General features: G+C 47.5%; 1 protein-coding gene and 1 long non-coding RNA gene across 5 annotated transcripts in view; both read left to right on the top strand.

Annotated features, from left to right (window-relative positions):
• Window positions 1-11994: 11994 nt before the first annotated feature.
• Window positions 11995-16949, top strand: LOC123344803. Its single transcript, XR_006572669.1, has 3 exons — window positions 11995-12204; window positions 15782-15962; window positions 16189-16949. It is a non-coding gene; the product is annotated as an uncharacterized LOC123344803 (long non-coding RNA).
• A 2039-nt stretch (window positions 16950-18988) lies between these two features.
• RAB37 (RAB37, member RAS oncogene family) overlaps window positions 18989-27319 on the top strand; it is a 65651-nt gene continuing 57320 nt past the window's right edge. The window contains exon 1 of one of the 4 annotated variants that reach the window (XM_044983038.1): window positions 18989-19126. In XM_044983038.1, coding sequence (XP_044838973.1) covers window positions 19016-19126 — 111 coding nt within the window. In that variant the 5' untranslated portion in view covers window positions 18989-19015. The remainder of the gene's footprint in view (window positions 19127-27319) is intronic. The other 3 variants (XM_044983035.1, XM_044983037.1, XM_044983036.1) reach the window with 3 other exon arrangements.

Genomic DNA, 27319 nt, shown 5'->3' with positions numbered 1-27319 from the left:
TCTAAAACATACTGACAAATGGATTTCGTTTCAGACTTCTTCTCTCGACTGTTTCACTTCCTCCAGAACTTGTGGCTGCTGAATGGTCTCATTCTGTGGGGGTGGGTTTTTTAGAATGTGTCATTTCAACCGCCTTTATTCAGAGGAAACCAGATCCGCCTGATGTTTCTGTTTCACCGTCCAGTCAGTCTAATTCTTAACTCCTGCACCCCTCCCAGAATGGAACATCTCAAAGTGCCCCCAAAGCACAAGTTACTGGGGCTACCCAATGCCTAAAACGAGAGACAAAGTGGGTGGATGTTTTTAGAGTTAATAACCCCCCAAGAAACCTAGCATTATGGGCCTGATCCTGTGGGGTGCTCAGCATCAGCACCTTCAATTCCTGTTAGTCTGTGGGAGTTGAAGGCACCCAGTGCAGAGGCTGCTTAGACCTAGTAGGTTCAGATTCAATATAGGGAGAAGGCAAATGTACTAAAAGTCAACAGAGCCACTGAAAATATGCTGTCTTCGCTATATTCTTAATGGGCTGGACTCTGCTTTCACTTATACTCCAGCAGACCAGTCATCAAATTTGCCTAGTGATTACAATGTGAGAAGTGAATGCCTGGCTGCGCACAGGGTGTCACCAGGAGGGCTTCAGCTTTCTCAACTGTGGGATGCTGCTCTGAGAAGCAGGAGAGCTGAGCAGAGATGGAGCCCACCTAGCAAGGAAGGGAGGAGTATCTGCAGAGACAGAATGGTCATAAATCTTCTATCGAAAAGCTTCGTTGATGGAAAATGGCTTTTTGAGCAGATAGAATTTTTTTTCCATACATTTCTGTTTTCATCACAATTGTTGGGGTTTTCATAAAAATATTGAAATTTTCCATGTTCAGGAGCTGAATGTTTGGGGGGCTTTATTTTGGTGAAAACATTTTTAAAAAAATCAACAAACAATGAGAATTTCTGTTTTTGCATCATTGTTTGTGCAGGAGGGATAATTTCCTGGCCCGCTCTAGTCGTGTATCTCTCCTTGTATCTTAAGTGTTCAGAACTTCATTGTAACGATATTGCACAGGAACATCTCTGTCTCCTGCTCTGTAACCAAAGGCAGAGGACACAGTCTAGGACTGACTCTACTTAAACCACATTAACCACAATAGTATTAGTGCCTCGCTGTTGTCTTTGCTCTCAACACAACATTAAAAATAAGAGGAAACCACATGAACACAGGTGGGTTCCAAACAACCATGTGTTTACTAACTATATACAACACCTAGCTACAAATACACACTTCTGTTAGAGAAGAGAGGGAGGCCCACGAGAGGTCTCCCCACTATTTAAAGGGATATTAATGCCTGTACACCTACATGCACTAGAACTCCAGCTGTTGCCCAATGCTGGGTTAATAATCTGGTTGCAGCCACGCACATCAACTGTCCTTGTGAAAATTCTTCCTTACTGTGACATTGCCCAGGTACCACCTGAACTGCTCTTTTCCCTCACTTCTCCAAGCTGGGGCACCTTTTAAACTGCTTCACTGTGACAGCAGCTGCTCCTGGCTTGCTCACACCCAGCCTCCAGCATGCAAATCACTCCCAGTTCTATTCTATGAGTGCTATGCCAGCCACTCATGAATTACACTACAGGGCAACACCAGCAAACTCCCAGTCCCAGACTTTCCCCCGGGAATGTGTCTTGCACTTCCCAGCGCCCTCCTGGACAATACAAACGCCTATGAAGTCCGTCATTCATCAGTAGAAAATGCTATGCACAAATCCTGTCATCCCAAATGGAGTTTCCCAAACACTTCAATCCAAACACACTGGTTTAGATAGAACACGTTTATTGACTACAGAAGGAAAGATCTTAAGTGATCACAAGTAATGAGACATAAAAGTCAGAACTGGTTACAAAGAAATAAAAGGTAAAACGCCACTGATACCTAACTGACCAGGCTAAATGAATTCAAAGCAAAGCTTTCTCTCATCACATGCTTTTTAAGTCTTACTGGCTGGATGCCTTTCAACCAGAACCTCTCCTCCTGTCCCTAATGCTCCTTTCCTTGTCCTTCAGGTATTGTTGATGCCGTTAGCAGAGAGAACGGGAGGAAGAAAACCTTTGGGGCATTTGCCTTCTCCTCTTATAGCCATTTCTCTTTTGCAAGAATTCATCTTCAACTGAGATTCAGGAAACAGAAGGTCCGAGGAGACAGGAAACCCTAGCTGTTTGTCAAAATGCAGATTTCTCACTCACACCCTTTTTCCTGCCAAAGAAGAAGAGGCCATCTGATTTTGTTGACAACGGGCTGAGGCATCAATTTGCCTTTTGTCTGTGAGGAACTGGCTTGTGCCTGCTTTTCTAAATGTGGAACATGTCTCAGGAATGTTATGCAATAGAATCTTGTAACTTTACATACAGTGTTGCCACCTATATTTTATTTGATGATCAGCAGATTCTGAGCTTGCAAACGATACCTCACAAAGCATACTTTGTACAGAAATGATCATCGTCTTGCAAAAATGGTGAACATAAGAGTACAGACTGTCACACTTACCCACTCCACTGGAGACTTAGGTTGTTAGTATAGTGCAGAAATTACATGTTGAGATCATTCTGGTGCACCAAAGAAGGAACTCAAATTCCACAAGAAAAGTGTCGAGTTCTAGAAATCTAGGGCTGTATCTGTTAGTGGGAAGTATGAAATGCAATGTCAGTACTTTCTGAATTAGATGCATTAGCCACAAAAGTCCTTTTTCAAAACCAGAAAAACACCCTCAAAACAAAACCAAACACACAAGAGTTTTCCCTTCTAATTGGAGAAGTGCTGAACATACCACCTGGCAGTCTATCCTACCTATATCACATTTCATTCCTATAAGCAGGGCTCACTATTATTCTGCACCTGCTGTTCCTTCCCACCAACCCATATTCTAGAATCTAAACTTTCCTTTAAAATAGAAAACCCTTCCTATTTCCATCCTTTATGGTTGTAGAGAACTTTTGAAAACATGTGCCAAACTATAAACTGATGAAGCAGTGTGAGAAGGCAGCCAGAAAGAATAGCTCACATGTGAGCTGCCACATTGATTGCAATCTGGTGTTAATTCTGAAACCTAATGGTGGCATAATGTCAGTGTTTCTGCTCTTCTTTACTGCACCGAAAGTTGGCACTCTCAGAGGTCTAGGGCCTGTGACTGAGCTTTTTTATTGCACACATTGAGGTAGAAGAATGAAAAGCAGATAAACAAATCCTCCATTCCAGATGCTGCTGATGTTAAAATTCCCTTATTTTCTAGATGTACCTCAGATCTCCCCCTTTCAGCCAGGCACACTTGTTGAAAAGATCTACTCAAGGTAAATGAGTTTTCCAGATCTCTTCCATTTTATTAACTTAAACTTTTTCCTCCCGAGAAGAGACCTGTGGCTTGTGGGAGTGTCTGCTACAGCCACTTTGACCAGCGTGGCATCTCCTCTCCCCTGTGAAGCAACAATCTAGAGTGCTACGTAAAGGCAGAGTTATTAGAAACCAGGTCTTATAATGGGGAAGTGTCAGGCATCCTTATGTATAGGTGGTGCTGCCCCCACTGCCTACAGTGAGATATGTGACAAAATTCCCAACATGCACCTACAATGAAATGAAAGTGCTGACTTCTCCTCTCATCGCTGATGCACCTCTGCATGGGCAATGGTCCGGAGCAGGGATAGTGCTGGGATTCACTAGGTGGTGAATAAGTTAGGCAGGGCCTGAGGGAGATGGAAGGTGAGAAGGTCCAAATGATTTCATCGGCTAAAAGGAAAGGCAGGGGACTTAGCAGTTAGGAAGGGTTAAAGGGTTTTGTCACTGGAAGGAGAACTGAGCCCTATATGACAGGAGTGTGTGGGAAGGTGTCTTATGGCTTGGAAACTGGAACGGGTGGAAGCTGGGTCTTCTGTTACCTAGAGGAATGAGAGATGTGCAGCAGGGAGGACTGAGTTTGGAGGGAGGAGGGAAGTGCATGATCTCCTGTCCATATATGACCTTGCTCAGGCTCCTGGACAGGCTTGTAGAGCACAGGGCTTCCCTTCTTTCTAACCTACGTGCTCATGGATGGGTGAACATAGGAAACTTAGTTCACAGATTGTACATTAAACAGGCTGTCTGTCTTCTCTCCATGCTTTGGGCCTGAAGACTCCAAAGGCATAGGTCATGCACAGCTCCACTCCTGGCATGTGTTTAATATTAAACACTAAAATGCCAGATCACCAGGTTGCTTCATGCACTTAATTTCAATCGGGGTTAGTGCCACGAAGGGGATTAAATTAGGCTCCATGCAGAAAGGGGATTCAAACAACAAAAAAGGCACTTTCTGGCTATGCTGCAAATGAGCTTTCAAAAGGTTAGAAGTGAACTAAGAGATGATAGAGCTGGACAGAGAATCCCTCGAGTGCCAAAATAAGGAGTCATATTCCATTAAGAGCTATGATTTTTATACTATTTAATGCAAATATATGTCGTGTCAGTGCAGAAATGTATGAAAAATAGATCAGAGCAAAATAATTCAAATGGAAGCAAATGCAGCAGAAATCAGGACTGCAATCACATGGCTTGTTCACATTTCATCACGTTCTGAAAAACTATATATGAAACCTCTATTACCTCATCCACACACAGCTACCCTTCTACCTTCCTTTCTGTATCTCCGTGCCACTTAGCTCGCAAGCGTCTAGGGTTTGAGAGTGTCCATCAATATTTATTTGCCTTGTGCCACACACAGCACACTGCTGCCACCTGGGAAATTAAACAAAAATTATCAACGTTCAGTTGGAACTGTGTTGTGAAGAAGAAGGACATTCAGGCTAATTGGTCACTAGGGGGCAGCACTGTACTTTGCAGGCTTCGCTGAACTCCTCCCTCTGAGGCTGTGAGCCAGGGATGCCCCCCTGTGGGGAGGAGAGGCATTCATGGGCGACTCCTGCCTCATGATACTGGGGGGAGGGGGATACAGTGTAAGGGGGGGCATGTGACCACTCCACGTGCCTCCGTTGGGAAGAACTTCCAGCCCCACCTCCCTGGGCCAGGGCGGCCCATCCCGCCGGTTCCTGGGAGCTGGGGCCACAGGAGTGGGGAGCATGTGCCCCTGGGCCTGGCTGGGGCTGGCCCAGTCCGGGCTGAGCAGAGGCCAGGGAACCTGCTCCTGGTGCCTTCCCCAGTGACCTCCATCCTGAGCCTTGCCAGGATGGCCACAATCCACCGGTTACCTGCAGGGTGGGGGCTCTGTCCTCCTGCTGCACCTCCCCTCCACCACCACCCCCCCCCGCACAATCCAGCCCCTGTCCCTGGCAGCTGGGCCAGACGGGGCGCAGGACAGAGCACTTCTCATGGGGCTGACGGTGGCTGCTCAGGGTTGCTGCTCTGTTCCCCAGCTTCCGCTCCCCGCCCGGTCCTGGCTGCCTGGGCCAGGGGCTGAGCAAGCAGGGAGGGGAGGGGAGAGGGCTCTGGTTCGCTGGGCCCCTGTTCTTGGCGGCTGGGCCCAAGGTGGGGAGTGGAAGCCGCCACCCACCCCCCCTCCAGGCAGGCTCTCACGGGCAGCCACTGCACTGCACTGAGCAGCTACCTGCTGCAGCCAGCTTGAGAAGCAGCTGGGCCCACCCCTTCCCCTCCCCGCCTGGGCCTGGCTGCCAGAGACCGGGGCTGCAGGTGCCAAGAGCAGGCATGATGGAAGAAGGATAGAGCCCCTCTCCCTCCCACCACCCCTGGCAGGTCAAGCAGAAATCTGAGGGGGGCACTTGCCCCTGCATGCCCACCCCCCACCCCCGTGTTCCCTGTGCTTCTTAGCCTATGCACAACGTGCCTCCAGGAGCAGGTGACCAGGATTCATCACTGAATTTGGTCTGCTGGTTGGATCATTAGCTTCCCTGGCCCAGGCCGGGACTGACAGGACATGAACACTGATTAAGGCCCCCTGGAGAAACGTCAGAGAAGCTAGTATAAAATCTGTGTGTGTGTCTCGGGAAATAACCCTCCTCCACTTACCCTGTAGTCCTGCCACTCTGGGCTTGAGGGGATGGACAGCCCCTTACTGCTAAAAGCCTTCCTTGGCCATTCGGACGGCTCCATCGGCACAGGGGGCCATTCCACCCCACTAGGCCTGGTGGGATTTTCTTTTCATGGGAATATTTCAACTCAAGCTTTGCAAACTTCCATCCGGGTCAAACTTTTCTGGGCTTCCAAAGAAAAAATCAGAAACTGGAACCCAAATATTCTGCGGTAAACTCTCTTGGGGGGATTCAGTTTTCAGCCATTTCCCCCCAAAGTTTTATTATTATTATTATTATTTATTTTATTATTTTAGTTATTATTTTCCCTCGGATGGGGACGAAACTTTCGTTGGGGGGGGAGGGGACAAGCCCCTCTGTATTGCGTTATTGTTGTAATTTCCCGAAAATAATAATTGCCTCTGTTGGAGCCGCGCGAACCTGCGCGCCCAGGAACGAGCTGTGCCGGGCGAGGGTGACCCTGCGCTGGGATCTGTCCTTGGTCCTGGCCTGGGCCCGCTGCGCTGGGAGGCGCGGCTGGGTGGGAGCTGTCTGTGGTGCTGAACTCCCGGGAATGGGGGATCAACGCGTCGCTGTCTCACGTTTAACGCATCTCCGGCCAGTCCCTCCAGGATCTCCCAGCAAACGGCGTTTCAGTCTCGCACGGGGCTCAGATGCTCTGGGGAGGAGGCATTTTAATGCTCTGACTGCCCCAGGCCGGCCACGTCTCCCCCTCTCCTACAGCCCTCGCCTCCCGGGGTGGGCGGGGAGGGGGAAGCCTTCTCCTTCCCCTACCCCTCACTCTTCCGTTGGCACGCGGCTTTTGAGCAATGCGGCGCTCTCCATGCACGCCGGTGTGTACAGGGTGTGAGACGGGCATGATTGAGGGCATTGGTTCCCGGTGCTAGTATCTAGGTACCATCCCTTGGAGTTAACTCCTCACTTCACCTCTAGGAATTTACAGCTCTTCTGCCCAAACTACTTGTTATAAAATAAATATTTCTTGGGGATATTGCATATGCGCTTTTATGGTGTGTGTTTTATTTGTGGACTTTTCTATCGCACCCAGCCCTATAGTATCTGCCCACTGCACGCACAGTAATGGATTTATCCTTGCAACGCCCCCATCAGGTAGGCGCATATTAGTGTCTCTATTTCTATAGCTCTCTCTTCAGCAATGCTTATGGAATCTTTATTGTGCCTAGAGGCACCAGAGGTGTTCAGGCCCTCAGTGTGCTAAGCACTGGACATAGACTGTCAATGACTCAGGGCAGGGACTGTCTCTTCCTAAGTAGACTAAGGTTGGGAGACAGGAAGTAATATTCTCTCCAGTTTAAAGTTTCACAGAAATATTAAGTGACTTTCCAAAAGTCCCAGCAGATGCCAGCTCTCCTATGTCCTAGTCTAGTGAGAACCTAAACTACAAGACCATCCCATCCTTCCTTGTAACCTTGGTTAGTGCTTCTTACAATTCCATATCCCATGTTCTACAGCTCTGACCACTAGCATTGCTGGAAAGGATATGCCACTCCTATTCTGAATCTTTGGGGGAAGAAACAAAGCCATCCTTTGTCTTTTCCCTAGTGTCTGTCCCTAACTTGCTGGAGGCTGTGTTCCCTGCCCTCCCTCTTGAAAACCAAACTCCCTGAAGGTGGGGATGACAAATGCAACCAGACATGGTCAGAGATGCTTTTCATCACCTGCAGAGTTTGCCCAGTTGCAGAATTTAACAACCTGGGCCTTACAGGGGAGCTATTGAGAAAAGAAAGCTGCTTTGCTGTTAAATGTGTGACAGAGGAAAGGGAAGGCTGATAAGTTGTTTCTTATTTTAGTGCCTTGCACTGAAATAAGACCTGATTTTTTTAAATTATTGAACAAGCATCCGGTGTCTCTTGCTGTTGGCTAAAACCACTAAAATAATAAACAATCATGGCTCCAGAGATTTAGCGTTCCAAGAGAGATCTTTATAAATGTTGTATCAAATCCTGCAGTCTTTAATCAGTGGTGCTGGACAGGCACTGCAACAATGAGTGGTGAATATTCATTTCAGCACAAGAATCGGACTCACTGGCAGTGAGTAATGGATTGAGAACTGGAGGCTGCTCCTAACAGTGAGAACAGCCATCTTTAACTTTGTCACTAAGAGTATGTCTACGGTGGAGCTGGAAGGTGTGACCTCCAGCTTGAGAAGTCCTACCCACACTAGTGCCGATCAAGCCAGCATGCTAAAAATAGAATGTAGCCACAGTGGTGTGAATGCTGGGACCAGCTAACTGCCATACTACAATCCCATCCAAGACCCCAGGTGTGTACTTGGGTGCCTAGCCCCACCCACTGTTTGTGCCAATGTGGCTACACTTCTGTTTTTAGTATGCTAGCTTGATCAGCACTAATGTGGGGGTGTCTCCTTGAGCTGGAAATTACACCTCCCATGCCAGTATAGACATACCCAAAGTCTCCTGATCTATCCTTGCAAGCTTTAGCATTGAGCACTGTTAGGTAAGCATGCTTTTCTCTGGCTTTTGTCTATCTTCTATCTAAATTTTTCCAAGTGGCAGTGAAGTGCAGCTAGAATTAGGATTTCATTTTAATGTTGCCGCATAGGTGCTAACTGAATGCCCCAGGAATATGGGAATTTCTATCCTTGGGCAAGGCTACTGGGCAAGAGATTCCCAAGGTCATAAACAGGGATGCAGCCTCTGCTATAGCCATGTATTATGGACAGTTGACTGGTGGTCCTGATCCAAAGACCGACGAAGTCAACGTGACTCCCTTCCACTGACTTCACTGGGCTTTGGCTCAGGCCCGTATTTAAGGGAACTGTGGTAATCACTTGCCCGCTTTTTATCGGAGCCAGACACTGTACACTGTTCAAGCTCTGATGCCAGAATGAGCTGGCTGCTCTTTAAATTTGACAATTAACGTAATAATAACAATTAACATAATTGCATAACATGCAATACTTGACCTGGATTTGTACTAGCGCTTAATGTAGGCTCAGAAGCTCTGTGCTAGTGCAGAGAACAATTGCACAGGGACTTGCTAGCAGTTCTATGGACACATGTAGGCACAGAACTCTGGGATGAATTGTTGTTAAGATGCACATGTATTTCCGTGCACTAATGAACACAGTTAATTACTCTCCAGGGGCCGTAAAGCAGCAAGTGCTTCCTTTTTCTTGTGGAGATTTAAAAAAAAAAGCATTTAAAATGGTTCAGGTTAAAGCCTATTATAGCTGCCTGCTTAATTATGCAAATATTATTTCCTTTTGAAAGAAAACACGGCTCTTTAGTCAGTAGCCACTCAAAATGCTACTGGAAAATAATGGCATCAAATCCCAGTTTAGGCCTTGAGCCTGTAAATACACACCCGGGCTTAACTTTACCAACATGAGGAGCCCTAATTAAATCTATGGAACTACTTCCATGCTTCAAGTTAAGTGTTTGCAGGTTCGGGGCCTTCGTGCTTCACTTGAGAACTCAGGACAGCTTGCAAATGGGTGATCAGGACAATAGCACTGAGTCCTTCACTAACCGGACCCAGATCCTGCTCCTGTCACACTCTGAGTGATATTGAAATCAGTGGGAGTTGAGTGCTTAGCATGAAGCTCACAGTTCTACTAAATCTTCCCAGTCCTGAGCTGCATCAGCCCCAGGCATCTCCCCTCTGCAGAGACTGTCAATCATGTGGGACTGCTTAGTGGTCTTGTCGGTATCACAAGTGCCTGTGGGGATGACCAAAGTCACTATCACTCGGAGCCTGCACTGGATTTGGGCTCCTGTTTCCAGAGGTAAAAGGCCTGTGCTTTAATATTCTGTTAAGCCAGTGATGTGCCTCTATTAATAGGAGAGAGGGGAGGCTGTCTGCCAGAGCAAGCAGGCAATACCATTAAACTGGTGATGTAAAGACGTAAGATAGGAGAAATAGCTCTTCTGAAATGCTAAGTGGTATTAGTGCCTATGGATCCAGTTCACTGCAATTTGCTCATCTTTCCGCTGAAGAGCTCCTAGTCTGAGTCAGGACAGAATTGTCTTCGTTCTATGGGCTGAATGTTCACACTATCCACAGTGAAACCTCTTTATTTCCCCCCAGGAGTGTGAAACAGAAACACATTCTGTTATTGGTGACAAATGAGAACGCTGCATGTCAAAGATCAGCTAACACCTGCTCATATCCAGCAGCACCTCTGCTGCCGCGATTTCCGGCCAGTGGGAATGACTGTTATCTGATCATTTTATAATAATAGCGATAAAGAAAAGTGAAAGGGTAGAACCACTGCCTAAACCCCTTAGCTGTGAAAGCCAGATCCATGGTCCATCTAGCTCAGTATCCTGGCTCTGACACTGCTCAGCACCTGATATTTCACAGGAAGGGTCAAGAAACCCCATTATAGACAATTACTGAATAACCTGTGCAAGAAAAAAATGTCTTCTCTCCCCACCCCCATCCCAAACACTTAGGGCCAGATTTAGACAGGTTTTTAAATGCTGAAGGATGTGGGTAAGCTTTGGATTTCCAAAAACACCTAGGCACCCAATTCCTTTTGATTTCTGTGACAGTTAGGTGCTTTTAGAAGTCCTGATTCCTATCTGCATCTTTAGGCACCACCTTTTCAAAATCTGGCCTTTAGGGTTTATGTTCCCTCCGGTTTATTTACCCCATCTAATGTAATTATCATAGTCTCATAATTTTCCATGAAATGCCCAGCCTTTTTGGAGTCCTCCTATGCTCTTGGCTTCCATGATCTCTTTGTGGCAGTGAATCCCAGAGGTTAACTATGGGGCTTTCGCAAAATAGTATTTTTTTCAGGTTTTTTTCTATTGTGTTGCTTTTCATCTTCAGTTAAATTATTCTTGTATTATTCATCTAAGAATGGGGGTAGACAGAAATGTCCAGTTTACCTTCTAGTGCAAACACATAGTCTCTGATTTCTATCTTCATACCCCAAAACTAATAACCAAAATAAACTGGAATGATTTGCCAGACCCCACAAGATCTTTATTTTATTAGTAAAACTAATAAGGCACCCAGAACAGTGCAGGTTTTAATTTGTTTTATATTGTTTGTAAATTGAACTCGCTAGCCAGCAAAGGGTTAAAGGATAGGAATTATGTTGAGAGGAGCACTTAAATACACAGAATCAACCCTGGCCCTATTGTAGTCAATAGGAATATTGCCATTGACTTCAAATGAGCCAGAATGTCACATACAGACTAGACAGCATTGGTACTAGCACTCCTTTTAGAGATTACAGCCCTCTTCCCTACCATTCTCTATGGAGAGTGATCAAAACAGGAACAGTGAAGAAAATGGATCAGAAACTACTGTCTTAAATGTAGCTTTTCCTCCTGTGCTTGCATTGCACTGGGTAACCTGAAAGTAATTAAACTGATCAGATTACATTTTGTCAGGCCAATAAAACAAATCTTAATGTAGAGCAAAATGGCAAATAAATGAACCATGCACTTTCTTTCTGCTTTGAGAGAAGACAGGGCAAGGATGTAGCCTGTCTTCATCGATTTCAGCTGTCTAGTACTTAATTAGGAACATGAGCTGTTCAGTGTGGGCTGCATGGATTCTCTGCTTAGGCCAATGGCTAGGAGGGAGAGGTTTGCTGTGTCAGGCGGGGGATGGAGCGTTGTGGGGGGGGGGCCTCATTGGTCCCTAATTGGAGGAATATGCTTTGTAGTCCTTGTCAGGCAGCCTTGAGGCTGCCCAGCTCTGGTAAAATCAGCTTTGTGATGCCATATAGATCTCATGGGCCAGATCCTCATCTGCTGTCAGGCCATTGAACTTAATGGGACTAGGCCTGTTTACACCAGCTCAAGGGATGAGTCTGTATTTGCTTCTCATTACTAGGGCTGGTCTTTTGCTAGCAATATATTGTATCTTGACACTGAATTACAGTTGACAATATCATGAGTGCTGTCTCACTCCAGCGTGCTATGAAACATACCCAGGGTGGAGCTGGCCCTCGACAACTCCACTTAATTCTGAGGGTAACACCGTCCTCCCTGTTAGACCCTCAAAGCTTCAAACTGGAGAAAAGTCCTAGAAAAACTGTTCCTTTCTCCTTACGATGTTTTTTAAGGGAAAACACATCTTTTTGCAGGCCTGCAACAGCCGGGGGAGACTTTTACACTGAATAAAACCTCCCTGCTGTGATTGAGACAGGAAGGCACAAACCCAGGTGAAGACCCTCCCCAGGTGAGCTATCTTACGTTATCGGTTACCCCCTGAGGATGAGAAGTTTGATAGTGTCACTTACCCTTCAGTACTGCAAGGAAGTGAGGGGAGTTGGAGTTCTTGGGGGTGAAGTTCATGCTTTAGCTAATACAAGGGCTGTGCACCCCTTAAGTTCACAGAACCAGGCTTAAGTGCTGCCTAGTGCTTGTGTTAGTCCTCCACATGGGGATGACTTTAACCCTCCGTGAGCCTGAGCATGTGTAAGGGCAGAATTTGGACTCATGGACATGACGCTCATTGACTTGATTGGGAAACGTAGGTACATATACGAGGACAACATTTAGCCATAGGTAAATAATATTTTATATAAAATGTTAAAATTGTGCTCTCTTACCCTGGTGGAAATCCAGAACAGTGCTACTGACTACAGCGGATGTCTCTACGTTCACACTGACGGACTAGACAGCAGGTTTCGGCCCACATGTTTTGTTTAAGCTTGCGGGCTTGTATAAACAACTGTAAATGTCCCAGTTCAGTATCCCAGTATGTTTGCCTCAGGACTGACCCAAACCTAACAGTGTCAGTGGAAAGACTCACGTTGACTTCAATGGGCTTTGGATCAGATCCTTAAAACATTACATGGAAAAGGAAAAAGACCAGTGTGTATGGAGAATGATCCTGTTCCCACTGAAGTCAATTACAATCTTGCCTTGGGATCGGTCCCATGCTCGAAACCATATAACTCTGGTTTATTTTCTTTGATGTAGCTTTGCATGAGGCAAACTGAGATGTCAGTTCTGTAACTTTTAAATGATTGTGTCCTGACACCATTTTTTAAGGAATTGTGCTCTGTCAGTGCCCTTTAATGGGTCTTAGATTTTTGGATCAATGTTGTGTGTCAGTTCAATATATCCTAAGATATAAGAGTAACGTTTTTATGTCTGACTTCAGTGTCACTTCTTGGTTGTGGAAAACATAAAGGGCTCTCTCTGGTTTTTTCCTGTTGCTACTGAGGCTGATCATCTGACCTGGCAGAAACATTTATGCTGTCAGAGGAATTAATAGAGAGACATAATTAGCATTGTCAGGAACAGGCAGTGAAACAGCAGATCATACGGGAGCAGATGGTTTTGGAATCAGTTTCTGTTTTTCTTGCTTGGGGTCCTTCTGTTGACCTGGAAGGAGAGAGATTTGTGGTCTGAAGTCTAATTAAGCTATGACTTGATTTTTAAATAAACTTCTCATTACATATGTATTTGTTGCAATTAAACTTCAAGCATCAGCTCTCTCCATAAAGGAATAAAGGGATCTAAACAAGGTATTGACTAATTAAAATAAAATAAAAACTTAAAACAAATTAATCCTCTTTCCAAATAAATATAGTTTTTATGTTTCACTTCAATATTTTTCACTTTAATATTCCTCTAATCCTGGTATTTAAATATAGTGGATTTTAAATTAAATATGACCCAGTAGATTCACTGTCCAACTAGTCTTCTAAGATACATCAGCCAAACGTCTGGCTCCCACTCAGTTGCCTTGTGCCGCTCTCACACTGCAAAGCAGACAGAGAACTAGCTTGACTGGCTTCCATAAAGGAAACATCCAAGTGTCCTACCGCTAGTAAAGGGGCTCTGTGCAACCACTTTCCCCCAATCAAATGGCCATTCCCAGGGGGAAAGGATATGTGTGGGATGCCTCTGCTCTCTGACCAGGGCCAGCTCCAGGCACCAGCCGACCAAGCACGTGCTTGGGGCGGCACCTTGTAAGGGGCGGCCAATCTTGGGGTGGCGGGGTGGCGCTCGAGGGTTTTTGTTGTTGTTTTTGTTTTGGCGGGGCAGGGAGTTTTGGCGAGGCGGTGCAGCGTTAGGGCAGGGCCGTGTTACGGCGCTCTTTTTTTGCTTGGGGCAGCAAAAAAGTTAGAGCCAGTCCTGTCTCTGACTATCCTCAGCTGCTGATGTGATCCATGATGACAGTTAAAGCAAACTTCAGGCAACTTCAGGATCTGGGAATAGCTATGGTGGATTAAAGCCACTTTCAGAACCCCCCCGCCCCCATCCACTGCTAAGCACAACTCAACCAGGCCAAAGAATCTGGCTTCATGTGTCCAACCCAATATGGCATTATGTGCAATTTAGCCTCTTGATAAGGCTGCTGGGCCCAGCCTGACAGTAGATTATTGGTAATCTTTATCCATGTCAAAATATACATCTCAAACATTCCCTGTTTGCTAACAGAATATAACTGATGCAGCTTGTCCTTGAGAAGGAGGGTTTTTGTTTATAAAGTGTTCCCTTCCTCCCTCAAATGCTTGAGGCATTGCGCAGAATAACAAAAACCTAATACAAATATAACTGAAAATCACAGTCTTAAAATGTGAAATGATAACATGAACCAAGGGGGTCTACATGCAAGAAGGGGTGGGGGGAAATGTGAGGCTGGAAAGGTAATAAATATTGGGCCAAGCTAATTAAAAGGAGCCTACCAGCTTCGCATTATTTAAATTGGTAGGCTTAACGGGAAGTGGAGAAATGGATGTTGGGCACGGAGGGTGGAAGACATCGCCACATGCTACAGTCCACCCCAACAAAGGAACAATCATCTTCCAGTCAGAGACATGACAGTGGCATCCATGAAAAGGCGGGTGGCATTGGAGCACACCTTCTCTTCAAGGAGGAGGTCTCAATGCAGGCAGGCCCTGGGCAGATAAGCTAACAGTGTCCACTTAAAATCTCTGTGTCATTCTCTAGAGGCAAGTGGAGTAAATAACACAGGGCAGGTGCAATATGATTATTATACCCCAACACAATGGACAAATGTGCTGCTGCATTCGGAACAAGCTGCAAGTGATGGAGGTGCACTGCTGTGAGCCCTGTGAAGAGGCAATCCAGCCTGCTGGTCAAAGGGGTGGTGCTGCTAAATTGTTATGGGATAAAGGCAGGTGTCTGCACAACACTCAGCATAATGTGATCCTGCACAATGGGGGCCTTTGTGTGATATAATACACCTACCTACTCCTGCTAATAATCTTGTGCAATCTGCACATGCATAATAGCACAATATAGCATTTCACTCAAAGCTGCCCATGGTCCGTGTGGTACAGTGGCCACAATTATATGCTTCAGGGGAAAACACAGGAAACTTCAGAGTGAATAACTTGATCATAGGAGAAATTTCTTCTGAGCCCCCATCAAATAGTAGCTAGTTTGTGCCCCAAAGCATGAGAGTTTATGCCCTTCATATTTTTTTTAGCTTCTTTAACGTAACTTTGGAAATTTGATCCATCCCTGTAAATGTCTAACATTTAAACATATAGACACTATCCCTATACATGCAGTCATTCTGCACTCTTAGCCTCGGTGCTACCTTTGTGGTAGTGAGTTCTGCAGGTTAATTAGCTATTGTGGAAACAAATGACAACAAAAGAGAACAAAAACAACCCTTTCACAGCTTTTAAATTGCTACCTTTCACTGTCATCAAATTGTTCCAGTATTTTGAGAGCAGTTATATAGGGATTCCTGGTATATCTTCTCTGTACAAGTCATTTGTTTTTGTATGACTCTAAATCATCTCCTTTCTTGTCTTCTCTCTAAACAGTTCTCATCTTCTTTATTGAAGGCCCTCCAATCATGTTGTTTGCCCATCTGTGAACCTCTTTCTTTACTGAGAAAATAGGGGGGTGGAGAAATAGCAGATAAACCAAGTGAAGGAAGAAAAGCTTCAGAGAATATATTCAAAATGACACGAAGGAACAGAAAATTTTCTTCAGAAGAATAAGGTAAGGATAAAACCAGGTAAGGATCAAAAGATCTCTTTAAAAATAGGGCAGCTCCTTTCCTAAAGGGGACCAGCAGAGAAGTCAAATAGACTTTTTAAATGTGGAAGTGGATATGTTCCTATTCTGTAAAAAGCACTTGGCCATAGGTCCATTAATGTGAGCCCTCTTAAAAAGGCATTCTGCCAATCTAGTAGTGATGTTCATGGCACTGCTTCTGTTTACACAGGTGAAGCTCTGTCCCAGTTGTGGAGAATGTGGACATTTTTTTGCTTGTTATCAACAGTATGCATGACTCAGTTTACCCACACTTTGTATTGTTAACCATTGGCTATGAAGGAGTTAATGTCCTTCCCTGGGTAGTAAGAGGTGGGCGTGTGTGTGTCACATGCCCGTGTGGCTTGACCCAAATGCACCATCACGAACTGAATGGCCTGGACACACATGAATGAAGCACCTGGTGAGCTAGTGGAAGACCTGAGGATGGAACATTGACTCAACGGTGGGCAGCCAGGAAGATGTGGAACACAGCAGGGCTGCAAGGGAGATGAAGACGCAGGAGGTGTCCAGTGGCTGGGTTAAGGACTGGGCTCCAGACTCACAGAATCAGAGAGCGACTAGGATGGACTCCAGAAAACCATGGACAAATGGGGGCAGTTGCTTCTGCCAATATTAGACTCAGTCCTAGGCTTGACTTTTCCATGCCAACTTAAGGGCTCTCAGGTACTGCAGTCGACTACCAACCGCTGGCTTGCCTAGGAGAGGCTGCCCTGTGTCTCTGCAGATACTTAGTGGCTCCATTGCTCCCTGAAGGGGTAAAACTCCAACAGGAGTCTGAACTGCTCTGGACTCAGTGGACAGGGCGTGATGAGATCCAGGGGGTGCTGGAGCCTGAAGGCTCAGTCTTGGAGAACCCGAGCTTCAGGACTGGCCCTTGTGAAAAACTAAGCTGAGGGCTTGGCCAGTCATTGGGGTATCCAAGGAGCCCGTGCAGAGGCTGGGCTAGCCACGCCCCCTGTCGCTCCGTGACGCACCCGTCTCAATATAAAATCTTAGTCCTGTTTTGCAAGTGCTCTGAACAATTTCAGTTACTGCGCCAACACCCTCTCCTCGAGCTTGGCTGCCATAATATCCAGCCTTCATCCGAGTAAGAGGGCTTAGTCCTCTAGTCAAAAGGCCTCTCCATATCCAGTCACTGCGGGGGACTCATTCTGGGTTAAGAGCGCTGAGCTCTGGCGGCTCTCGCCTTCCTGCAGGAAGGGAAGGGATTGAAAACCCGAACGTGGAACGGGAACTTTCACCCTAAACTCGTCCCTTTAGCAGAGCGGTTGGGGCGGGGGAAACGGGCCATTTCCGCCTGCAGCCCAGGGTTACTCAGCAGAAAGGTGGGAGGGGGGCGCAATGGGGACAGGACAGCTGAGTCTTTCCAAGTCTCTCCAGCTCTTCACGCGGCCCTTCCCTTCCCCGAGATGGAAGATTTTACATCTGAGGTCCCCACTCTTCTCCTCCGCCTCGCCGCGTGCATGAGGTGCACGGAAAGAAACTGGCCTGCGAGCCCTGCGCCCCACCTTTCTGCTGAGCAACCCTGGGCTGCAGGCCTCCCTGGCAGCCGGAAACGGCCCGTTTCCCCCGCCCCAAGTGCCCCCCTTCGCTAAGGCTGATGCACTTTGCCCAAGTCAGGGGCTGACAGCGCCTATTGGCTGGTGATGGGTTTGGGTTTTTTTCTGTTCCAAGTGGGATGGAAATAGCTGCTGATGCAGGGGGACCGGGCCTTGCGGAAAAGAACGAGGAAGCCCCTGGGGTCCAGTGCAGCTTCCCGAGCCTTCCCCTGGCTGCTGCAGCCCTCCCTTGCTTCGCAACACGCAGCGGAGCTCGGGAGCTGCTGGCAGAGACAGCGAGGGGAGGAGCCGGGAAGGGGGCTGGAGGTGAAACACGAGCGCTTTCAAGTTTGGGTAATTGTAGCCGCTGCTTTCCTCTTCCAGCTGCAGGGCTCCAGCGCCTTGCCCGGCCGCTGGGGCTGGGAGCTGTCCCTGGTGCTCGGAGCTGTGCGTAGAGGGAACCTGCGCCTGGCGCTGTCCCTGGTGCTCGCCCCGCGCGCTGCGGGAGCTGTCCCTGGTGCTCGCCCCGCGGCTGCGGGAGCTGTCCCTGGTACTTGCCCCGAGCGCTGCGGGAGCTGTCCCTGGTGCTCGCCCCGCGGCTGCGGGATCTGTCCCTGGTGCTCGCCCCGCGCGCTGCGGGAGCTGTCCCTGGTGCTCGCCCCGCGCGCTGCGGGAGCTGTCCCTGGTGCTCGCCCCGCGCGCTGCGGGAGCTGTCCCGGGTGCTCGCCCCGCGCGCTGCGGGAGCTGTCCCTGGTGCTCGCCCCGCGCGCTGCGGGAGCTGTCCCTGGTGCTCGCCCCGCGCGCTGCGGGAGCTGTCCCTGGTGCTCGCCCCGCGAGCTGCGGGATCTGTCCCGGGTGCTCGCCCCGCGCGCTGCGGGAGCTGTCCCTGGTGCTCGCCCCGCGGCTGCGCGAGCTGTCCCTGGTGCTCGCCCCGCGAGCTGCGGGATCTGTCCCTGGTGCTCGCCCCGCGGCTGCGGGATCTGTCCCTGGTGCTCGCCCCGCGGCTGCGGGAGCTGTCCCTGGTGCTCGCCCCGCGGCTGCGGGAGCTGTCCCTGGTGCTCGCCCCGCGGGCTGCGGGAGCTGTCCCGGGTGCTCGCCCCGCGGGCTGCGGGAGCTGTCCCGGGTGCTCGCCCCGCGGGCTGCGGGAGCTGTCCCGGGTGCTGAAAACCTGCCCGGCCTGTGCGGCTCTAGGGCTCCGCAAAGGCCACCGGGCTCCTGCCTGCTCCGCACTTTGCAGTCCCGGGGAGCTGCTCCGGGAGCCGAACCGGACGCGCTCGTCCCGCCCCGCCCCCGCCTCCCGGGGTGCGCTCGCGCGAGCTGCGTCTGACTTGCGCCGCGCCCCCCGGGCATGCTGCGGGCCAGGTAGCCGGCTCCCGCGGGGAGGCCGCCCGGCTCCGCCTGCTGCATCGGAGTCAGCCGGGAGCCGCGCACGGCACCTACGCACGGAAATTGCTGGGGATGCAGCCAGGCTGGGGCGCTCAGAGCGGGGCTGGCAGCGCCCGGGCAGCCTTGGGGATGGACGCCAATGGAGCGGGCAGCCCTTACTACGATGAGGATCTTCTGCACAAGGTGGGGGACCCACTCGGGCGGCTTTTCCTGGGGGAGGGGGAATAAACCCTGGTTAAAAATAGAAACAGCGCCGGAAAAAAGAGATCCTGCAAAAGGGGAACAGGGTCCCGAGCTCCCTGCGGTAGCGGATGCAAGGGGCAGGTGGGAAGTCTATGGAGCTGCACCATAAGATCGGCTGGTAGCCGCCAGAGTCCGGGCACACGCCGGGGGGGGGGCTGCCAGCAGTTGTGGGGTTTATTCCTGGCTGCAAGCCTAATACTGTGTGTTTGCTGTTTCCTGGCGGGAATATAACAGCCGCGCAGTCATCCCCGGGGTGAATAGACACTGTTTGTGTCTTAGCTTCCCACTAAACACTGCTGTGTGACTTCTCCCCTGCCTCCTGCAAGCTGCGATTTATTTATAGTATGCAAACAACTGTCCTGCAAGCTTCTTTGGGCTTGCCAAGTAATTGGGAACTAACGATCTCTCCCCCTCCCCCTCCCCCTTCCCCTCCCTGGCAGCAGACAATTTATTAACAAAACGCGGTGCTCAGCAAGAGCAGCTGTTAACTCGTGTTTGTTTCCAGGCACTAATGTGTGTAATTAGGAAAGGAGACAGACACTCAGGTTCAACAGAATCCGCGCGTGTTTGCAAAACAGCCGCTCCGAGTGGTTCTGGATTTCTGCCAGCCCGAGCGAGCCATGTTGGTGCAGCTAGCTGCGAAAATCGCGGCGCAAACTGTTCTCTGGAAGCATCGACGCTGTTCTCCTGGCCAGAGCTAAGTTTGTAAAGCTTCCCTCAGTGTTGGACGCAAAGGGGTGGCAGAGAATGACAAGTATAAAGACAAATGGGGAAATCCGGGCTCCAGTGAACTCAGAGCGAGTTTTGCCATTGCCTGAATTGATTGCACGTTTGGTCTTGAGAAACGAAAAGGAGGGATCCGAGAAAGGTCTTGAAATATTGTTTGGGGCGGTTATGAAAAGGACTGAGATCAGTTGTTCTTCGTGAGCACTTGAAGGTGGGACAAGATGTCATGGGCTTAATCTGCAGCAAGGGAGATTTAGTTTAGATATTAGGCAAAACTTTCTAATTGTAAGGGTGGTTAAGTACTGGACTAGGTACCAAGGGAAGCTGTAAAATCCCCGTCAGGGGAGGCTTTTAAAAACAGGTTAGACAAACATGTTAGGGGTGGCCTGGGTTGGGGTAGTAGTAGGTGGACCGTGGGCCAAATCTGGATCACAAGACACTTTAGAACAGACCCCAACATTTTTATTTACTTATTAGCATTATTATTTTTTATTATTTTCTCTGGAGTCTGGACCTTAACTATACCTTGACCAAGACATTTGATATTGACAAAAATATCTGCTATGGGTGTATTTGATCCTGCCTCAGGGCGTGGGGGATAGACTACATAACCTCTTCAGGTGTTGTCCAGCCCTACATTTCTATGACTCAGTGAAGCCAGGATTTCACCCCAAGTCCCTGCTCCTGAATACCTACAGTGTGCGTTTTCTTAAAGAAGCCTCAAAGTAAATAGAAATGAGTAGAGCAGGCTTGTCTGACCTGTCTTCCATGAAAGTGTCCATCGCCCAAAATACACGTCTCCCTACCTTCTCTTCTTCAAATCCCTGTCTCTGCTAGCAGCCTTGGATCAGACCTTACAAATGCCCCTGAGCGTCATCTTTCCCAGGAGCTTGGCATTATCAAAACTGCTGCCACAATAAGCATTAAGTTCACCCCTGCTTGGAAGCCTCAGCAGATGTGCCAAGGACAGACTAGCTAGGGAGAGAGTATTTCCCTCTCAGCCCTTGCTATGGTCTCTCCAGGTTCAGCTACAGCAGCAGTGTGGGGAAAAGGCTGCTGCTGCTGCTAGCTGTACTGATCTTGTTTGGTCAAGAGAAGAATTCACTAAAAATTGAAAGGAAAATGATGTAGGTGCCACTCTCTGGTAGGCCTCCTACTTCACGTCACTCCCTTTATTGCTGTCTGGGGCAGCATTCCTAAGGCCTTGAAAGTTTAATGCCTGAGTCCTCTGTGCAGATGTGAGGGGCCTTAGAAGTTGCTGTGGGTTGGCAGCAGGCAGGGCTGAGATCAGACTAGGGTGGGGCTGCTTGGTAGCTTCTCTGTTTGTAGGCAGACATGTGGCGTCATGGTTGGTTTAGAGTCCCCTGCTCAAGCGAACAGTCCTATTAATTGCAATGGGATTACTCGCAGCAGCCAGGGCTGTAGGACGGGGCCTATGGTTTTCATGAGAATGTTAATCTCCAGCAACTCCTTTTTTTCCCTGTTACTCAGAATATGCCGACACACAGAAAAACCCTCCAGGAAAGGACTATGGATCCTTTGGGTCCTCGCTGCGTCTTCTTGTCTTCTTTCTGCAGCAATAAACCATGTCAGCAGAAACACCTTCTGTGATCTGATTATGTGATCTCACAGCAGAGTAAATGCCCAGGCAAATGGGGGTGGGGGAGCCCTTGGAATATGCAATTGGCTCAGTTTTGTCACTTGACAATGTGATGTCTTATTTATTCTTCCATCACCCACTAGCTTACTCCTGCCCAAGCTACACAAGTGCAGCAGAGGCTCCCTATGCCCTTGACACAGGGCTGTTTGTTTGTATTGCAGTACTGCCTGGAAGACCCAAACAGGGATCAGAGCCTGGTTGTTTTAAGCCCTGAACAAACAAGTCGTTAAGATAGTGCCTACTGCAAAGAACTTACTGTACCTCATCCTTAACCAGGACTGTAAGTGAATGAAACAAGCAGAGAAAGGAGAAGTACAAAGTGTGCTATTGTGTAGGCTAGCTTTGTGCACAACTGCCACTTGCTTTAGGCCAGGTCTCCATTGAAAAGTCCTGCCAATGTGGTTACGCCAGTAAAAGCCCCTGTGTAAACACAGTTTCACCAGTATAAAGATTCTCCTACTTGTACAGCTTCCCGGACACAGAATAATCTCTATTGGCATAAGCACCTAGCTGGTATAACTACAGTTATGCTAGAGGAGTTGTGCTGCTTTAGCTATGTCATGTGTCACAGCTTAGCTGGTCTGTAAAGCCGGGCCCAGCAGCACCCTTGTGTCAGAGCAGGTGAGCCCAATCCAGCCAATTAAAAGCAGCCAGCAGCACCTGGCAGGAAAGGCAAGGGGATTGAGACAGGCAGTGCCTGGGGAAGGGAAGCCACAGTGGAGCAGAGCACATTGTGGTGGTAGGTCTGTGGAGCATGGGGTCAGGTGCTCAGGGAAGCACCCCTGGGGCTGCTGCTCCAGGAAAGGAGCAGAGCAGAGCTGACTGCAATTGGGAAGCTGCTAGAAGCAGGAGCAGGAATACCAGAGACCCTTTGGAGGGATGGCCTGGAAACTTGAGATGAAGTGAGTCAAACGACTGTTTTCTGTTGGCTTACTGCCTGTTTTAAGAAAGTAAATTCTCTTAAAGGGGACTTGGTGTAGCACTGTGTGCTTGGAAGCTAAGAGAAGCCCTCGTGACACCCTGTTTGCTGCTTTAACTGTCCTGGCATTGTTAAAGTGTTAAGACCTTTTATCAGTTGCAAGTGTTCTGTATGCAACTGGGGTAAGTGAGTCTTATGGAAGAATCTGAAGGAGAAAGGTTCAGTAATTATACTTGTCTGCCTATTAGTACAACTTCACAGCAGTAAGGCTTCTGCAAAATATCATGTGTTGTCATGACTAAGCTCTTCTCCTGATAGGCAAATAAAACTGATGAGCATATAAGAGTCGCCATCCACTGATCTGACTGGATGACCCAGTTTGCATTTAGTGAGATGTCTTTAAGGTCCCCATCCTAACTAGTTCAGTGTGTAATTTAGCATGAGAAGTCTCCTAGAAGTCAATGGGGCAAGTTGAATGCTTAGTGCTGAAGCATGTGCTTAAGTGCTTTGCTCAGACTGGGGTTTACATGCTCTCTGGGTTTCTGAGACAGCGATGATAATAATGCCTGGTGAATATTTAAGATGGTTCTATGTGGCTGAGTGCTTCCTTGCTTTATGCATTTGAAAGAACTCAGGCAGCAACATCTGACAGCATACAGGCTGTCCTGAATTAACCCCAGGAAGATCCTCAAAGGAAGGAAGCTACCCAGATATGTACATAAAACATTTAAAAATACCAACTAAAACAAGCATTTTAAAGAACTTCTGATCGCTTGAAGGAGTGAAAAAAGGTTTTGTCCTGGTAAAAATCACAAAAGAGCAACTGAGCAGGATTGGGTGGGAGGGGGGCAGAGAGAGTAAGAGGTGGGGTTGCAAGAATGCAGTGATCTTGCTGGCTGGACAATGTCCTCCGAACTAATCATGATTTAAAATGAGCTCTGTGTGCCCCCCTGCACAGTCAGGTTTTGTTCTGTTTGCAGAGTGCCTAGTACAATGGGGTCCTGCTCTAGGGGTGAGGCTCCCGGGTGCTACCATCACTCTACTAATAAACTGTCAGCATTGAAGATTTGCCTGATGGGAAATACTCAGCCCATCCTCCTGACTCTTTCACTTCCTTGCATTAATCATGTATATCTCCTGCACCATGATGTATATTGAGATACAAATAATGGCTCCCATCATCATTAATTTGCTATTTGATAGCCCCAGCTCCACTGTGTATCATTAAATGTATTTCTCATTTTGGAGACATGCAGCTTTGTTCACTGTTTAAAACTATCCTAAAAATCCCCTTTCTGTGGGAGCCTGTCAGACAGCAATATTGGGGAAAAGAACAAGGGCTCTGATAGGGGAGCTCCCATCTCAGTAGACTAATAGAAAATATCAATGAGTATCTGTTGGAAGTACATGAAATAATGAATGGTAGATCAGGAGCGTCTATTCTTCCTGCCTCGTAACATAAGAACAAGGGACAATGTAATGAAATAAACGGGTGGAAAATTTGAAACTAATAAAGGGATATTTTCCCCCACACAATGTGTAATTAGACTGTGGAACTCATTGCCCCTGGAAGTCACAGAGGCTGAGAACTTAGCATGATCCAAAAAAGGTGCTGGATGTTTATATGGTTACCATAATTATAATGAAATATTTGGAGCCTTCAGCTTCAGGGTTTAAGCTGATCTTTAACTTTTGGAGATTAGGATGAGACCTATATTGAGGGGGCAAATGATCTCCCATCTCTGTCTACTGTGGAGTTCTTAAACCTTCAACTGGTGCAGCTGGTGCAGGCCAGTGTCCAACACAAGATGGACCTCAGTTTTGATGTAGTAAAGCAAGACCTACATTCCTATGCAGGCAAAGAGAACACAATGTAAGTGCTGGCTTCTGTATTTGCCACCACTTTGTGCAGTTCCAGCTCTTCCAGCACTTGGCTGGCTTTTAAAAATCAAATTGCTTTTATATGCTGTCTAGACAGTCTTGCAAAGCTTTCATTCTCTCTCTGGCCACATTAGCCCACCACGTGTCTTGATGGAATTTGCTTTTTAAGGTTTGTCAGCCACATGCCAACCAGGTTACAGGAGATCTTATTGTTTGCTCTCACTCATCACCCCTCCCCACCCCATCCCATTGTCTTTCACCAGCAGCTCACTGAATGAGTTACTGCTGTTACAGGTTTCAGAGTAGCAGCCATGTTAGTCTGTATCAGCAAAAAGAACAGGAGTACTTATGGCACCTTAGAGACTAACAAATTTATTGGGGCATAAGATTTTGTGGGCTAAAACCCACTTAATTGGATGCATGCAGTGGAAAATACAGTAGGAAGATATATATATATATATAAATCTCACACACACACACACAGAACATAAATGAGTGTTGCCATACCAACTCTAACGAGACTAATCAATTAAGGTGGGCTATTATCAGCAGGACGAAAAAACTTTTGTAGTGATAATCAGGATGGCCCATTTCAAACAGTTGACAAGAAGGTGTGAGTAACAGTTGGGGGAAAATTAGCATGGGGAAATAGGGTCATTACACAAAGTAAAAACTATTTCCCCATGCTAATTTTCCCCCAACTGTTACTCACATCACCTTGTCAACTGTTTGAAATGGGCCATCCTGATTATCACTACAAAAGTTTTTTTCCTCCTGCTGATAATAGCCCACCTTAATTGATTAGTCCCGTTAGAGTTGGTATGGCAACATCCATTTTTTCATGTTCTCTGTGTATATATCTTGGTTCATGTAGGCTCTCTAGGAAGGGAAGTTGTCAGTGTATTACAATTTAATCCACAACACACAATCCATGGCTTTGTTGCCTTAGCACTGAGGTTTTAAATAATGACTCTCTGGAAACCACAAGTTCAAACCCTGGTAGGGTTGATTCAGCTCTTCCTCTTTATGTGGCAGATTAATCGAGTTCCATGTTTTCTGTGTGGTAGTGCCTGCTACTTTCATGTTAGTCCTGGAAGGACCAAGATCTTAAGTGCTCTGCCTTGCTGGTTCGTGCTGTCATTGACAGCTCTGTGTGTGAGAGATGCTCTCGCTGGTGGGAGTGGGGAAGTGATTCCTTAGCAGCCAGCCTGCACAGGTGTCCACCGCCTTGCTCCTTTGTGCAGTATGGAAGATTCAAGCCTTACAAGTTTCATGGCACTCTTCAGAGAAGCAGGGGTTTTAACCCAGTGTCCTCGATCAAACTGTCCATATCCCACCCCAGTGACATGCAGGGTGCTATGGGCCTGCAGGGTGCTGCCCCCACCTGGGAGTGGCTGTATTTCAATGGGGCTCTATGTATGTTTGTAAAGTACCTTGTGATCCTGTAAGAGAAGGTGGAATGTGGGCCCAGTCCAGCTGCAGGTGACATTAGGGGACAGGCTGCCATTGGCTTCAATGGCGTGTGGGCCAGGCTCTCTGCATATAGAAACCTGCCTTCTTTACCACTGTTACTCCAGTGAAACCCCATTGGTGGCACTCAGCTGAAATCAGTGTAAAGCTGGAGTAATGGATACAATGAAGCAGGCCCACACTCTTATTTAATGAGGGGTAAAGTCTGTCAAATTCCTACTTCACTTTACCTACTTTACTTTTTAAAGTTCAGGCAGCTGGCTTGCCTGGATCTCCCCATCTTCAGCCATGCTGACTTAGTCCAGAGCAAATGCAAAGCAACTGTTTAGCTGGAGACTCTCTAGTTAAAATGTAAACCACCTGGCTATTTCTAGTCCATTGTTTTTATCTCTCTGCATTTTGTCTTTCCCATTCACTTAACGCCAGCTTGTGTTTGTCTTAAAACCTAGTGCTGGTGATGATTTTCAACTTCCAGATTCTAGTACGCTTGGCCCTGCTGTAAGAGACTTTGTCATCTGTTGCTAATTAACTTAGCCTGGACTAAAACCTAGACATGAGCAATTCCCTTTAGAGAGTGGCCTGAAATTAAATCAAGCAGGCAGTCTATCTCCACGACTGCTTCAGCTTCCACTGTTCTGAGGTTTACCAATTTGCCAATAATACCAGGCAAGCTGTGAGTTAAAGAATACAACTGCTGAATTTGGTCATGGTGTTCCAGGTATCTCTCTCCTTGTCTTTTGTTCTGTTAGAATTATCTCCCCCGAGACTGCAACAAAGATTCTCTTAGCTGTCTTCTCTACTCGCTCAATGCAAATGGATTCACGCTATTGATTTAAAATGGTAATTTTAAGCTCTGACTTTTTTTTACTTGTCATTTTTGTTTGGAAATGTAAATCCTATGCTCTGGGCACGGTCCTATCCATCTCTTCCTTTGCCTGGCTTCCAAATGGTTTTTCAACTTGGTAAGGAAATTCTAGGTCTGTTTTCTTCTAGTTATTAATTCTCACATGATCCGGGGGTGAGGGGGATTAGGATTTGAAAGTCTTTCTTCTAAAAACTTGATTTTTCAACTTTTGGAAACATCACTTTCTTCTCCAGCCCTGAGTTTGGGACTCCATCGGATTACCTGACCGTATTGCATGTGAGCACTGGGAAGGAGAGGACAATCTATCCAGGAAGGAAAAATTCAGCTCTTCATTCTCACTACAGAGGTCTGATGCTCACTTACACTAAGGCCCATTTATGGTGCTCCGCTGTGTGTGTGTGTGTGTGTGTGTGTGTGGTGTTAGTTACTGGGTGTATAATGTTACCCCATTTTGACCAGAGCAGCTAGTCAAGGTTTGGGGCCCTGGGGCTGTAGAAGTAGAAATTGATGATAATCTGGTGTTTTTCTTTGATGCAGTTCTGTTGATATACAAGGGATGTACAAAGTCCTGTTTCTCTGAAGGCAGGAGGAACTAAATGCAAAAGGAGCAGG

The sequence above is a fragment of the Mauremys mutica genome, chromosome 12 (assembly GCF_020497125.1).
Source record: "Mauremys mutica isolate MM-2020 ecotype Southern chromosome 12, ASM2049712v1, whole genome shotgun sequence".
NCBI lineage: Eukaryota > Metazoa > Chordata > Testudines > Geoemydidae > Mauremys > Mauremys mutica.
This window is presented reverse-complemented; position numbering and strand designations above follow the sequence as displayed.